Genomic DNA, 16589 nt, shown 5'->3' with positions numbered 1-16589 from the left:
CACGTTCTAATCAATACTGGAAATGCAAAGATGATCTGCACATTAGCGACTCAATTTTAGTTCATATGAGCAAAAACACAGCAAGATTGTTAAGAATCATGTCTGGCAGATCCTTGTCATTCCTGTCAAGAGAATTCAAAGGGTCATTAGACAAATCCAACTTTGAAATTATAACATAAGCTGTATGTGCTTTGCTTTGTAATTCTCAATTGCCTACCTGTAAGCCATCATTCTCTTAGAGGACCCAAAGGTCCTTTATATATATTTTTCAGTTACACTTAAAGGGGAAAGCTATTAAATGCATAGTTCTGTTTTGTTTTAAACTGGGGAGTTCTGATATATCAAAGGTTTGCTCCAGTTCTAACAGGATGGTTCCATAGTAATTTTAAACTAAAAATGTTTATAGTCATTCACACCAAGATGTTCCTCCAGTAAACCTGCAACATAAATATATAATCCATATGGTCTATCCTGTTAGATGCTTATTCTACAGCGAATTTTTCATCATTGTTTGCATTTTGTTATTACTAACCTCAAATTTAAATATAATACTCACTTCATCAGACACGAACTCCTTACTCAGACCAAAATCTGTCAGCACCACATGGCCATTAGAATCAAGTAGAATATTCTCAAGCTTAATGTCACGGTATATAATCCCCAGCTGTGAAAAAAAACAAATATGCATCTTAAAATAACAATTTTCAGAAAATAAATTAGGAAAGTCTTATCTACTTTAAAAACAAGTCACACAAAGGCATTCTCCTGCTCAGGATGCTATAATGGCTCTTAGTCACTGGCCAGGGCAAATGTAAATTCTCCAATCTCAGGGCACATCTGCCGGGCTCCCTGGACCTTCCCAATCATGTCTTCATTCTCTTGTGTAATGAGGGTCCATTCCTACTGGGCCAGCTTTTGAGGGTCTCCCCACTGAATACTGTTCTTTCCTGCCTCTGTACTTCTTGATATTTCATCCTCACTCCAGATGATCTGAGCCAAGTCATGTCCATTACTTCCTAACGGCTTCAGAGGCTTCCCCAACTAACCAGATCCCACACTGGTCATTTCTTTGATTTTACTCCTACAATACCTATATTTACATTGTACTGACCTAACTAGTATTTTCTAGGTATTTCCTGTTTATCTTGATATAAACTTAACTCTGTTTTTTTACCTTAAATGCATTTATCTAGTATCTACTACATTGTCAGGTTATCATGTGTAAACATATAATTAATAAAGGCTTATTGAATAATAAGCTCCTAAACATTGAAGATCATAGGTTTATTCTAGTTGATCTTTAGTTCTAAATATGCAAGTAAGTCAATTAGATAATATTTACATATCCCTCCATTTTGTTTTGCATGTTAAGTTTTATAGCAAAACACTTCAGCTATTACTTCAGCTTATAACATAAGTAAACCTATCCAAGACATCTAAGTTCTTGATATATGTGAATTCCATGTTTCATGGTATGTTAGCCTGAATTCAATGTTTTTAAACGTAGAAACACAACACTAAAAATATGAAAAAGCAAATTCTTAATAATCTCTTGAAATTGAAATAAAAATTACACAAGGAAAAACACTAGGCAATTTTCCTCCAAGCACTTAAACAGACATTTCCCTTGAAATCTTGTAAACATCTAATAACCAGTACAACATTTTTTTTAAAACCTTATTGGAAAAGATTTTAGGAATAAATAAATCATTTACTATCTGCTTTTTACCTCATCACTTCTAAGTAAATTCCCATTTGGTCTCTTCTTGGGAAACTCAGGATTAGTAGGTATATCAAGATTAATATTACCAGCTTTGTTACTCTTCTTTGCATTTATTTTTTAGGGTAGTAAGGTTAAAGGAACTTAACTGAGATCTGGTTTGCTGTGTTACTTTCACTCATTATCAATTACATTTGTATCCAGACTCACCATGTTCTCTACTACTGCATTTATTATCACGCTGTTTTAATAATAACAAATGTTCATGGTTTTTTCCTTTGATAAAAAGAATGAACAAAATTAAAGCTTTCACACAAATTAAAAAGTGAATTTACCAGCTGACCCATCAGAGCATTGTATTTGGTTTGTTTTTACTCTGGTATTTATTTACAGCTAATGCCCCTAAGCATGACACTTAAAGATCTTTTCAGCTTGTCCCTCAGCCCAATTTGGTTCATGTATAAAGATATCCCACCTACTTTATACCCCACAAAAATCATCACAGGCATAAAGCTTGTCACCATGGCGACAGTTCTATCAAAAGGAACACAGGTGTCTGAGCAGTGCGGGCCCCCCTTCTCGGTGCTCTTCCCTCTCTCTCCATGGCACGGCAGCCATTGCCTGAGAGCCTGTTCTCTTTCGGTCCTGTTCTTACACACGTGTCTCTCACTCCCCTAAGATTCCTCTTCTGAACCCCAGCTTCCTCTGCCTGCCCATCTTCTTCTGTTCTGGGCTACATCTACCTTCCCTGGATCCCTCCTTTTCTTACATCCTCTCACGTCTTTTCTCACAGCTGCTCCTATGAATTGCCTACATCCTGCAATTCTTGTTTTCCTGTCCCTTTAAAACTTCATCCCTCTTCCTTGCCTTTTTCCCTCCTTTCTGTCCATCCTTTTCTGTGCTCCATCATCAGCCTTTGGATCTGGCATAGGATCTGAATACAGGACAAAGGAGAAGAGTGGCTCTATGATGGACCTCTATCATCCTAATTCAGCGACTCAAGTCATGTCGGTCTCTTTATGTTCTCACACACTTAATAAAAATTACTCTAGTGCTTTCTAAAGAAATGCACACAAGCCTAGTATAAATATGGATTGTTTGCTTCTTCAATAATGCTTCCTCATTAAGTTAAAAAAATTCAGTCAAAATTTCTTGGATCAAGATTAACAATACCTGAAATAATGTATATTTTTTAAGTTTAAGTTGATTTTATAGAGCTCAAATAGCATCACAGACATGCATTCCATTTAAAGATCTGTATAACTGAGTTCATGCTACATGGAGGCAATGGAGGAGGAGGGAAGGAGAGGGAACAAGAGAGGGCCTCGGGGACAAAACAAAGGGGAAAGAGAGCCAGAGAGGGAAAGACAGGAGCCTGGGAGGCGCAGGCAGGTCTTCTTTCAAGTAACTCGTATTCTCCAACCTAATCAGGAAATACACCCTTATGATGTACAGGCAGAGCCTGCAGTGCAGTAAGGTACAATTAAGGAAATACATACTCTGACTGCGGTTTTATCTTAAAGATTATTTTAAGAAGGAAAAGCTTTTATTCTTATGATCCTTTACGATAAGCATTAGGATTCTTCATGAACAAAACCAAAGAAGTGTTCAGGTTCTACCTTTTTAATCTGTATCCTAAGAACTACAAAAGGAAAGCGGATATTTAAGAGGGGAACTATGCAATTGAGACAATTTGTAAGTCTATAAATGTGCTTTCACAATCTCCACTAAGACCATGACATGTAAAAACACGAACTTTTAGTTTCATCATTACCTTGGTTACTAGATTTTTCAAAATAGGAAATCCCAAAGATGGGGCATCTTACCTTGTGGAGATGTTCGAGGGCGAGCACAATCTCCCCAACATAGATCTGCACCTCATGCTCCGTGAAGCGCTCTCTTTGAGAAAGATGAGTAAAAAGTTCTCCACCGTTTATGTAATCTAAAAATGAAATGCATTTTTTCTTTCTTTGACTTATATTCATAAAATAACAGAAATATTTCCTTTTAAATCACTTTGGTTAACCATAAGGCACTGATTTTAATGTATTATTCTTAGGATATAGAATACAGTTTCACACAGAATACAATACCAAACTCATAGAGCAATACAGTTTTATAGGACAACTATCCTAAACTGCAATCAAATGAATTAGTATACAGAGTGTTGCCATAAAACTACTACAGGAAATCTGCAGGTATTTAAAATATTTTCCCATTACAGAAACCTCTACCATCACCATGCAATACTGAGCTTGCTGTGGACTGTCAAAACATCAGCCACTTCAGTAACTAAAATAAAAAATGCACAAAAGTCCCAGCCTTTCCTTCGTAATAGTTGTCGGTTACTACTATTAAACAGACTTCTTATTTTCCAGAATTGCCCTTGCAACCTTCCAAATTTGTGTATTAGGTAGTGGGTAACCTTCTTATTGCTCCACAGGCCCCAAAGGCCCCAAAAGTAAAAGTAACACGACATAGCTGAATCAAAACACTTGTACTAAAAGATACCATTTCCCTTATAATTGGCCTTATTCATCTGAAGAGGAATAATGAGACAAAAAGGCTATAGTGAGAAATACATACAAATATAAAGCTGTATAATAACAATTTAAAAACCCCAATACAATTATGTTTATAAATGGTTCTAATAAGGCATTTATTGATGAACTGATAGTAGTTTCATCAGAAAATAACCAATGCTACCTTAACATACATTAACACTTGTGTGTGAAAAAAAATATGTACCTAGAAAACAGCCAAAGTAGTTCAAAGCTTTTTCTCCTAAGAAATTTGAAAAGCATGAATCCCTATTGTTAAGTTCATCACATTTGATAAAAGAACAAAGCAAAATCTTCATGGACTCACAAATTTTTGTTTTATCTTGCCCATTTATTATTTCCAAAAAGTAGATGCAACAGAATGGAAGAACTCTTTAAATAGCTGGTTGTTTTGCAATGTAGTTTACAAAGCTCATGCTGGCAAAAAACATTGCCCTTCTAAGTCTCCTGTGTTTTGCCAAGGGGTTTTAATTATATCTTAACACAAAGCTCATTATTAAAAAGGTGTAAAGGAACACAACATTCCTGCAAACTAACAGTGAATTTTTTCTACCTTTAAGTAGTTATTTACTTAAATCTAATACTGATGCTTATGCATAAATGGTTACCATGGTTAGGTGACAGAAATAGGCACCCATAGATCAGCTGACCAACTAACAAACTCCTACACATCCTTAAATGTCCTACTCAATTACCTCCTCTTCAATAACCACGCGAGCACTGCTTATCACTTCCTTTTATGTTAACCGTTATACTTATTAAAGACTTCTACCACTACAATTATCTTGCTGTGTTGAAATGTTTATTGCATTCTTGCTTTCTCTGCTAAACTCTAAGCTTTTTAAAGTCAGGATCAGTATATTCATCCCTACAAGTTCAACACAGTGCCTGCATGCAGTAAGCATTCAACAGATGCCTATTGCATTATTAATCGCAAATTCTTTATATTAGAATAAATATTAAGTACAATCTGAAAAAAATCACTCTGAAACCCAAAGGCAAGTGTATTATAAAAAAGATTGGATATACTCCGATCTTTGAGGCAACTGCATACAGTCCAAAGGACACAGGCTTTGTAATCAATACACCTGGACTAGACAATGGCTCCACTGTGTCCCGCCTTGAGCGAATTAAATTTCTCGCAGCTTAAGTGCTTTAGACAATGGGAGGAAGAGCTACTGTGGATTGTTGTTGCTTGGAGCACAGAAAGTACTGAATTTTCCTTTTCCAGGGGAGACTGAGAAAAGGTAACTACACCACCTGAGATGACAAAACTAAAACAATGTCAAGTAACTTACTTCCTACTGTTGGAACAGACTGACAGATAAGGTGAAGACTTGACACTCATAAAATAAATGTTTTATTTATAGGTACATGGTTGCACTTTACAAGGTGAACAGCCGACCGTATCCAGTTGTCCAGGCTGGTAAAGCAGATGCAGAGGCTGCCACAGGGCTCTGACGGCAGGAGCTGTGGGACCTAGAGAGTCCCTGTGGGGTAAGTGCTCGCATCAGTGGCGGGGATAGGAGGTCTGGGTATCTCTGGTACTATTCTCAGTCATCACACTTTTGATGTTCTGTTTGGTGTGTAGTGGCATCTCATTACTATTTAAATTTGCATTTTCCTGAGTAATAATGACATTTAGTATCTTTTTATGGCTTGTTGGACATTTTTGTATCTTTTTTTTGTGAAGTGTCTATTACAGGGTTTGTTTGTTTGTTTGCCCCTTTTGGTTTTCTTTCTCTTTATGTGAGAAATAATTCCAGGCCATGAAATCCACCTAATTAAAGTGTTAAAATTCAATGGTTTTTAGTATAGTCAGAGTTGTGTGATCATCATCCCATTCAATTTTAGAACACTTCCATCATCTTACTCTCCAAGAAATCCCAGTTTATCTGTTTTTTTTTTTAGTTGCTTATGTTTTTGGTATCATATTTAAGAAATCATTGCTAAAACCTAAGGTCAGAAAAATTTACCCATTTTCCTCTAAGAAATCATAGTTTTAACAATTTTTAATCTTTGATCTATTTTGAGTTAATTTCTATATATGATGTGAGGTATGGACCCAGTTTCATAAGGGCCCATATGAAATTGGCTATCCAGTGTCCCAGCACCACTACTTGAAAAGACTGTCTTTTCTTCATTGTCACTGTTATCGAAAATCGACTGATTTTTGGTATAAGTAACAAAGTGCCAAGAGCCTGGGCCAGGAGAGAGACTGGTATTCGAGAATCAGGAAGGAAGTCAGCAAAGGAAGTATCAGGAGGGCCAAGTTCACAGAAGTGACGAAGTAATGGAGGCAGGTGGTGGGGAGCCTGTTTGGCCTCGCAGACCACCGCTGGGGCCGCTCTGTATGCCTGTACCGCACAGTGGCCTCTGGAATGGGGCAGCACAGAGGTTCCGGCCATTCTAAGGATTCCCCTTCTTACTCTGGAGCGGGAAGCCTTTGGAGGATCCTGAGTAGAATGGTTTGACCAGACTTGCATTTCAATAGGATCAGTGACTCTGGCTGTTGCGTTGAGAACAGCAGGGGTGGAAATAAAGAGATCACTTGCAATGAACAAAGTGAGAGACAATGGTGGCCAGGAGGAAGGTGACAGTAGTAGTGGTGGTAAGGATCCAGCCCTATATGAGCACCTGAAGAAATGGGGAAGGCTGAGATGGGGAGGCTGAGGCGGGGGGAGGCTGAGATGGGAAGGCTGAGGAGAGGGAGGGCTGAGGTAGGGGGAGGCTGAGGCAGGGAGGAGGCAGAGATGGGAAGGCTGAGGTGGGGGAGGTTGAGGTGGGGAGGCTGAGGTGGGGAGGCTGAAGCAGCAGAGGCTGAGATGGGAAGGCTGATGTGGGGGAGGCTGAGGTGGGAGAGGCTGATGTGGGGGAGGCTGAGGTGGGGGGAGGCTGAGATGGGAAGGCTGAGGTGGGGGAGGCTGAGGTGGGGGGAGGCTGAGGTGAGGGAGGCTGAGGTGGTGGAGGCTGATGTGGGGGAGGCTGAGGTGGGGCGAGGCTGAGATGGGAAGGCTGGGGTGGGGGAGGCTGAGGTAGGGGAGGCTGAGATGGGAAGGCTGAGAAGGGAAGGCTGAGGAGGGGGAGGCTGAGGTGGAGGGAGGCTGAGATGGGAAGGCTGAGGTGGGGAAGGCTGAGGAGAGGGAGGGCTGAGGTGGGGAAGGCTGAGATGGGGAGGCTGAGGTGGGGGGAGGCTGAGATGGGAAGGCTGAGGTGGGGGAGGCTGAGGAGAGGGAGGGCTGAGGTGGGGGGAGGCTGAGATGGGGAGGCTGAGGCAGGGGGAGGCTGAGATGGGAAGGCTGAGGTGGGGGGAGACTGAGGAGAGGGAGGGCTGAGGTGGGGGGAGGCTGAGGCGTGGGGAGGCTGAGATGGGGAGGCTGAGGTGGGGAGGTTGTGGCAGGGGAGGCTGAGGCGGGGGAGGCTGAGGCAGGGGAGGTTGAGGCGGGGGAGGTTGAGGTGGGGGAGGCTGAGGCGGGGGAGTTTGAGCTGGGGGAGGCTGAGGAGAGGGAAGGCTGAGGCAGGGGGAGGCTGAGATGGGAAGGCTGAGGTGGGGAGAGGCTGAGGAGAGGAAGGGCTGAGGTGGGGGGAGGCTGAGGAGAGGAAGGGCTGAGGTGGGGGGAGGCTGAGGAGAGGAAGGGCTGAGGTGGGGGGAGGCTGAGGAGAGGAAGGGCTGAGGTAGGGGGAGGCTGAGGTGGGGGAGGTTGTGGCGGGGGAGGCTGAGGTGGGGGAGGCTGAGGTGGGGGAGGCTGAGGCGGGGGAGGCTAGGTGGGGGGAGGCTGAGATGGGAAGGCTGAGGTGGGGAAGGCTGAGATGGGGAGGCTGAGGTGGGGAAGGCTGAGATGGGGAGGCTGAGGTGGGGGGAGGCTGAGGAGAGGGAGGGCTGAGGTGGGGGGAGGCTGAGGCGTGGGGAGGCTGAGATGGGGAGGCTGAGGTGGGGGAGGCTGAGGTGGGGGAGGCTGAGGTGGGGGGAGGCTGAGGTGGGGGAGGTTGTGGCAGGGGAGGCTGAGGTGGGGGAGGCTGAGGCGGGGGAGGCTAGGTGGGGGGAGGCTGAGATGGGAAGGCTGAGGTGGGGAAGGCTGAGATGGGGAGGCTGAGGTGGGGAAGGCTGAGATGGGGAGGCTGAGGTGGGGGGAGGCTGAGGAGAGGGAGGGCTGAGGTGGGGGGAGGCTGAGGCGTGGGGAGGCTGAGATGGGGAGGCTGAGGCGGGGGAGACTGAGGTGGGGGGAGGCTGAGGTGGGGGAGGTTGTGGCAGGGGAGGCTGAGGTGGGGGAGGCTGAGGCGGGGGAGACTGAGGTGGGGGGAGGCTGAGGTGGGGGAGGTTGTGGCGGGGGAGGCTGAGGCGGGGGAGGCTAGGTGGGGGGAGGCTGAGATGGGAAGGCTGAGGTGGGGGGAGGCTGAGGAGAGGGAGGGCTGAGGTGGGGGGAGGCTGAGGCGTGGGAGGCTGAGGTGGGGGAGGCTGAGGTGGGGGAGGCTGAGGCGGGGGAGGCTAAGGCGGGGGAGGTTGAGGTGGGGAAAGCTGCAGGAGGAACAGGTTTGGAAGGAACAATCTGGAGTTCATTTGTGAGTACGAGGAATGCTAAGTGTCTGACAAATAGTAAAAGCTCAATAAATGGGAGTTGCCGTTATCATCATCATAATCTTGAATCATTCATTAAAAGACTGTTAAGAAGAACCAGAGAGCCCTTCTGGAACCCTTTCAGGAAGAGGAAGGCGGATCTGTTTCGGCTGTAGAACAGAAGAGGAGGTTTTAGGAGCCATCCTGAAGGTGCTTCATGTAAACTCCTGGAAATCATGTTCGATTTTTATTTATTCATTTATTTAAGGTATTATTGATATACAATCTTATGATGGGGTCACATGAGCTATGTTCAATTTTTTAAGTATATATAAGCATACATACATTCTTCTTAGAAGAGAGGGACCGCAGCTTTTATCAGATTCCCCAAGGAGTTGTAAGCCATTGAAGTTTAAGGAGCGCTTTCCCAAAGGCAGCCTTATAAATCTGAACGGAGAATTTCCTATTGAATTCATTTACAAACCAACCAATGAGTGCTGCCCGCCAGCACACAGGGACCGTCGGGGCCTAGCGTCCTGCATTTCGCTGCCCGGTAAGCTTGGTCCTCAGCCCGCGCACCCAGCATCAGCTGCTCCTGAGCGCCCAGCTCACTTCTCCTTAACTTCTACCCCTGCTTGGCAGAGCTGTCCTGGAGCCTATTTGTATTTAGAATAGGACTGGTGAGGTTCAGGGCTTAAAGGAGTGAAATGGAGCAAGGAGTTTTCACTGTCAGCAAGATCTCTTGAGCACAGAGGGTGTGCTCGAACTGTATTCCCGCGGTCTCTCCACCTCTGGTTTGCCAGGACATGGAGCAACTCTGTTAGGCTGAGGCTGGGACCTGCCCTAAGTAAATACAGCTTAGCCAGACAGTGAAACAACAAGTAAAACAAAATTTAGTAGAAGATCCAAGGGGTATTATAAATGTAAGTCAAATTATAAGGTTTTTACTCTCTTGAAAGAGAACACTGGGATCAGGGATGCAGCAGATTCTAGCATAGAGTCTGCAGTGGCATAAATACGGTCAGTGACATCATGAAAACCCAGATGCTTGCTGACATCTGAGAGGATCTTTTTCAGCTTTGTAACTCAGGGAACCTCCCACTTTCCCCCAACCTCATCCCTTTCCAACTGGGCAAAAGTTGTATTTCATCATATAAAAGACCTATTAAAAAGCTCAGACTGAATAAAGTACCTGAGTGGAAACTGGCTCCTACTTGAATTATCTGAGGTTCAGTGGGCTCTTGGTACACGCCAGCTTATCTACCCTGAATAATTTTCTTATCAAAATTACAGACTCATTAGGTTTCTAGATATTTGATTTCTCAAGTTCCCAATTTCTTCCATAACAAGTTACAAGTGTGAGGGGTTTTCTTTTTTTAAGCCAACGTGACTGTGTTTATTCTTTTTATGATAGGAAAACTACCAGAAATAGCATGAAAATGTTCAGTTTTTACTGATGTTCCTGAGGCTTTTTTCCCTCTGTGGTAATATGATGAAAACAGACTAAACAGTACACATTGACTTAATATATACCCCTGGCTACTGCTGCCTGCACAGAAGCAGCACCTTCACCCAGTTAGGGGTGGGAAAGGGCTACTGGCAGGGAAGAATTAAGTGATATAAAACAGGGTTTCTACTGGTCTCATTTAAAATCTGTATCTTGGCACTGCTCACGGCATTTGAGATTAGACAAAGAAGTAATACCACCCAGAGATACCAGGCACCTTCCACGTTCTTGTTCTGTTTAGATACGATAAGGAAGATAAGAAGCTGATCCTCATGAATAGTGCTCTGGGGCCATTACTATTATAGCAACAGTGAAATCCCCAGAGGAAACAGGGAATCTCTAGAGAACAGTGAAACTCAGAGTGGTTAAATAAACCCTGGGAGCGGCATATCCGCTGAGTGGGAGAAGGGTTATGGGCATGGGCAGCGTGGCTCCAACGGCAGCGATTCTGTACGCTGTATTAGAGTTGCCCTCATCACCTCCCATGTGGTTTTACCATTGCTTAGGAGGAGCAGCCTCATCAGGTAGTTGGTCTTGTTAATTATGTCAGAAAAAATTGCCTTAAGATCAACTGTTCCCTCCTTCAAATATTTAAGTGGCTTAGAGCCAATAATTCTATATATTTGGTCATATATATATTCATATAATTCCACTATTTTACCTGCTTTCCACAATTAGTTTTGGAGGGCTTACAGGAATGTCACAGCACTCAAAAAGAGACAGTTCCATGGGTGCTCTACTGAGATTTCTTTTTAATGGCCACAGTAAACAGTAAGTGTGAATCTTTTCTGAGAATGTGCCAAGCTAAAATTATATCTGACATATTTATGGAACAGAACTTAAAGAGATAATTTATATCTTGTAGGAGCAGGCCCCAGGGCTGCTTTCTCAAAAAAAGTACTTGGCCTGGCCTGCAGCAAGACTCATTAATCTTTCTTAAGAGGTTATAACCCTACCCCACTTGCCTGTTAAAGCAAATGGATCTGAATTTGGCCACATGGACCAGCTACGTTCTAGGTTCTTGCCAGAGATTCGAATCTCAAATTAATCTTTCCTAAGAGGTTATCACCCTACCCCACTTGCCTGTTAAAGTAAATGGATCTGAATTTGGCCACATGGACGAGCTACATTCTAGGTTCTTGCCAGAGATTCGAATCTCAAATTGTCAGTAGTCCAAATCTCATCAAATGTATCAAATGTCTAGTTGTGAGAAATAATACATACAGACACTGCATGTAGTCTATACATCTTTGATATGCTATAATGGCTTGGCACAAAGAGCAGGAGAAACGTACAAACTTGGATAGCACTGTTTTGGAAAAATTACACTCAGATCTCGTGCCAGCGGCTCATTATTATAAGGAATAGTGGCATGACACATGGCATTGTCTTTAGTCAAAGAAGGCTGGTGAAAATTGTCCATTACATCTGGGCCCTATTTTTCCTAGTCACAATGCCTTACCTGTGGGTTTTATTCTTTTAAACTACAATTTCAAACTTACAAAAAATGTTTGCAAGAAAATAGTACAAGGAATCTCCACATATCCATTATGCAAATTCACCAATTGTTTACATTTCAGATCATTTGCTTTAGCATCCTCTCTGGGTTTGTATACGTGAATGTTTTTCCTGAATCAGTTGAGAGTAAGTTGGACATTGTGCTCCTACCCCTAAGTCTTTCACTGTACATATCCTGAGAAAAAGAACATCCTTCCATATAACCAGAGAATAATCATCCATATCTGAAACTTTATGATAAAAATACTATTTTCTAATCTACACTTGATCCAAATGTTGTCATCTGCCCCACTAATGCTCTCTATAGCTACTTTTTCCAGCCTAGGATCTATATTATGATCACACAATGCATTGGATATCACAGCTCTTTGGTCTGTACCCTCTGTCTGTCTTGATCTTGACCTTTTTGAAGATGATAGGCCAGTTACTTTAAGGACTAACCCTCAATTTGGGTTTAATTGATGTTTCCTCATGATTAGATGCAGGTTGTGCATTTGTGGAAGGAATGTCAATGAAATGGTGTTACCTGTCTTAGAAAGTATCAGGAAGCATGTGATGCTAGTTCTCCCATAATGATCACATCATTAATGTGGAGTCACTATGTTTTCTATTGTAATTAATGGGTAAATTGTGGGGAGATGAATTGAGACTTGTGTGAAAACATCCTGTTCCTCATCAAACTATCACCTACCCATTTAGGATCCAATCACACTTGTTTAACTCCACCATTCCTTCTCTGTATTGTTTGGACACATATTTTGTCCACTTGGGCAGGTACACATTCGTTGGACAGATTCCTGAAGTTGGATAACTGAGTTGCAATATACTTACATACTAAACTTAGATCACTTCTGCCAATTTTTATAAGTACTTTTGTAAGTTTCTCAAAAAGGCTATAGCCATTTATATTCCCCAATATCAGGGAATGAATGCCTTAAAAAATCAGGTTCTCACCAACTCCTGGTATTATCATTATATGTAATTTTTACTAATCTGATGAGCATTTCCAAGACACAGAAATTTTTAAGGTGTAGAAGAAAGAAGAGAAGCAGGAAATCTGAGAGTTTGCAGCAGCTGGATTTGATATATTTTCAATGCAGGTAGGGCAAGTGGCCACCTCAGACAGGAAGGAAGATGGTGATGGGGCTGCCGGGCTGAGAGGTAGTAAGGGGCTGGGAAAACTCCTAAGCAGCTCACAAGAGAAGTAAAATGTTTGCTGACCTCTCGGAAGTTCTGTTTGAGATTATCAGCATGAACTTCATGCCAAACACAGTTGACACATTTTGGAGACATATGAGGAAAGCTTAGAAAGCTGGCGTCGGGGGAAAAAAGTTCAAAGAGTAATCCAAGTGACTGCAGTGGCCGGCCCAGAGAGGAAGGCTAACCAGGAAGTGATTCTAGTGTGCCAGACCAGGCAAGGTCCAGGCTGGTAAGAAGGCACACGCAACCTGAAGGAAGTGAACAAAAAGGTCCAGAAAAGATTGGAGGGAAGGCTAGGCTCAAAGGGGATTAAAGAACTTGTTCAGAGAATGAGAGAATGGAGAAAAATGGAAGATATGGTCAAAGAAGAAATCTGACTTTGAGGTCTTAAAGGTGCAACAAGTGTTAAGACCCAGTGTGTCACTATGCTTATGAATGGCTGAAGTGAAGGTCAAAATGTCACAAGTCCAAGATGTTGGCATGGTGTTGAACTGGTTATCAATAGGGTTACTAAAATTAGGGAAGGGGTGCAAAAAAACTGGAGGGAAGGGAAGCTAAACCTAATGAGTAAGTCATCAGAAAAGGCAAGCGTGCATCCTAGGAGTCAGCTAACGACGGGACTGAGGGTAGGTGGTCAGAAGAGCTCCTTCCAACACAAGGCTCTGTTGAGAAAGAACTTCCTAAAGTGATGTTTAACTATTATCACTTTGTTGAGTGCAAGAAGCAGAATGGGAAGATAAACAGTCCAAGGACAGGGAGTTTCACTTAAGATGAAAGGATAAATAAAACTTGCTTGGCTAAGATTCAGAGAGCTTGTGCACACAGGACTGTCCTCAGAGCACAATGGGAGGGACTAGCAGAGGACGATAAGCAAAGAGAATGAGGCTTAAATATTTAGGGGAAGAAAAATTTTTTAATTCCTAGAGACATTAAGAAAACCTCCAAAGCTTCTAAAACAGACATAAACCAAGTTAAGCTTTACAGAGAGTATAGCCCATAAACAGATTCATACCTCTCTAATGATATATTTAACTTTTCATTCCAGAAGCTAATTTAAATGAATCCTTCCCAGAAAGCAAAGTTGAAATCTGGCACCAGTGAGGCAGATCAAAGTCTCAGGGCAATTTTTTCTCTGCCAGGCACAGCTAGCACTAGCAAATGTACAGCATGCACTAATATTGTTTGCATGAAATGAATGAACATGTAATATTCCACTTGCTGACTGCTATAGCCACACTGAGCATTAGGGTACATTCTTCATCCAAGGTTTTAGTAACAACAAAAGTAGAAAGAAATAGTTAAGTATTGTAATCACTAAAAATTGCAATTGAAATGGGTCAATGTGGCACAGAAAAGGGAAAAGAAAGGGATCCAGTAATAACACAGTAAGAACACCTTTTTTGATGTATATCTCTCTGAAGTTATGATCTCTTCCCCTGCTAAGAAAGTTTGGAATAAGTCTTAAGACTTAACTCTGTTCATAAACTAAAGAGAAGGGGACCATCAATAGAACATCTTCATGACAATGATTATACAACAAGTGAATAAATCTGTTATGTTCTCCAAAGCTGTGAGGCACATTTCATCAGTGTGACACTTACAAAAGAAACTTATCAAGTTACACTGGAAAGTTGATGCTATTTATTGTACAGTCCATACAATGGAGTATCTTATATGATACTTGTACTGGTTCATTGATTAAACTTGAAGGAACTTCTTAAATGAAAATGTATCTCAATTCTTTTGTATTTGCTAAATGATCTTTATTTGTAGAATAGCTCACAATATATATCTGTAACATATTAACATAAATAATTCCAACTCCCACATAAGATTGACATGAGGATTAAACAAGCTATTGACAGTTAAACCGAGGCCAGACATACAGTAAACACTTACTAAATAGTGACCATTAACTATTGCTATTTATAGACATCAATTACAATTTATGAAATTAAAAAACATTGCAAATATAACTATAATGATTAAAAATTACATTTCACATTTATGCTGTCCTGACTTCTCTATTTTCCCAATCATTTCAAGGCTTATAAATGTTTAACATATATTTCTATGACTAGGGTCTAATTTAATCAGAGAAATTTTCTTATATAATTGATATTTTAGCAATCCTCAACTTTTCAAATTGCAGAAATATGTGGATTTTATTCTAATTAACTTGCTTATAAAGATTTTTATGTGACAGTAGTTGTGCCAGATGAAACGCTCTGATGTTGTCTCTAGAAGCATCAAAATAACACAGAAATCACACAAATAATGTGAAAATTAAAAAACAAATTTCTCCCATTTTAACACACACTATCAACCTCCCTAAATCCTGCACATCCCATCTTCTCTTTCTTCTTTTTATAGCAAAACTTCTTTAGAGAGTGATCTACATGTCTGATCTGACTCTCCTTACCCTCTGCTTGCTTCCCATTGCTGCTGCAACAAATTTCTACAAACTTGGTGGCTTTAAACAGCACAAATTTATAATTTTATGTTGTAGATTAGAAGGCTGACATAGATGTCACGGGGCTAACTTCATGGTGTCAGCAGGGGTGCACTTATTCTAGAGGCTCTAGGGGAAAGTCTGGTGGCCTTTTCCAGCTTCAAGAGGTTGCTCAGGCTCTGCCCAGGTGCCCGGCCTCCTCCTCCACCTTCAAAGCCAGCAGTGACGGCTGAACTGCTTTTCACACTGCATCACCCCACCCTCTTTTCCATCTCCATCTTCCTCTTATCTTCTGCCTTCCTATTCACTTTTCAACACCCCTGTGATTACACTGGGCCCATGCTGATAATCCAGGAAAATATCCCTACTTTAAGGTCAACTGACACAATTTTAATTGCACCTGCAACCATACTTCTCGTTTGCTGTGTAACCTGACATATTCACAGGCTCTGAGGGTTAGGATGTGGGTGTCTCTGGGTGGCTATTATGCTGCCTTACAGCTGCTCGTCAGCCTTTTACACACTACAGAAGAACTTCCACCTTCTAACACCATCACAGTCTAAGGTTAAAGACAACCTCATGTTACTCAAGTCGGTGGACGCTTTTCAGTCTTTTATTGAGTTTTCAGCTATACTTTGTAACCCAAGAGAAAGACTATTCAAAAAGAGCAAAGTGAGACTGGCACAAGAACCATCCCTGTAGGTCCAGTCCAAGTTGTTTCCCAAAAATGGTTCTGTGAAAGAAGCACTTAACTTTGGGGTAGTAACCAACTGACTTGCTCAAGATCACATAGTAAGTGACAAAGCTGGGATTTAAGTCCAAATCCATCTGATGCTAGAATCTAAAGGCCCTGCCGGATCTGACTTTACTACCACGCTGCCGCAGGACTCCACTGGGTTCACGTTCACCATTTTTTTAGTCCTCCAGAGCTCCACACACCTTCCTATCTTCAAGCTGTCAAGAAGCTGGTGGAGCCCGGTGTCTGGACTGTTCTTCTATCCCCTCTTCTTGCTCTTCTAACTTCTACTTTTTCTCTTAAGTTACACTTTAAATGTCACTTCTATGGGAGGTCTTAC

General features: G+C 42.1%; 1 protein-coding gene across 1 annotated transcript in view; it reads right to left on the bottom strand.

The window, feature by feature from the left end:
- RPS6KA5 (ribosomal protein S6 kinase A5) overlaps positions 1–16589 on the bottom strand; it is a 190738-nt gene that overhangs the window by 75978 nt on the left and 98171 nt on the right. The window contains exons 4-5 of the mRNA XM_073241979.1: positions 3547–3662; positions 557–664 (exon numbers count right to left, since the gene is read on the bottom strand). Coding sequence (XP_073098080.1) covers positions 557–664; positions 3547–3662 — 224 coding nt within the window. The remainder of the gene's footprint in view (positions 1–556; positions 665–3546; positions 3663–16589) is intronic.

Source organism: Manis javanica, chromosome 8 (genome assembly GCF_040802235.1).
Source record: "Manis javanica isolate MJ-LG chromosome 8, MJ_LKY, whole genome shotgun sequence".
Classification (NCBI taxonomy): Eukaryota; Metazoa; Chordata; class Mammalia; order Pholidota; family Manidae; genus Manis; species Manis javanica.
The sequence above is the reverse complement of the archived record's forward strand: the minus strand, read 5'-3'. Positions and strand labels throughout refer to the sequence as shown.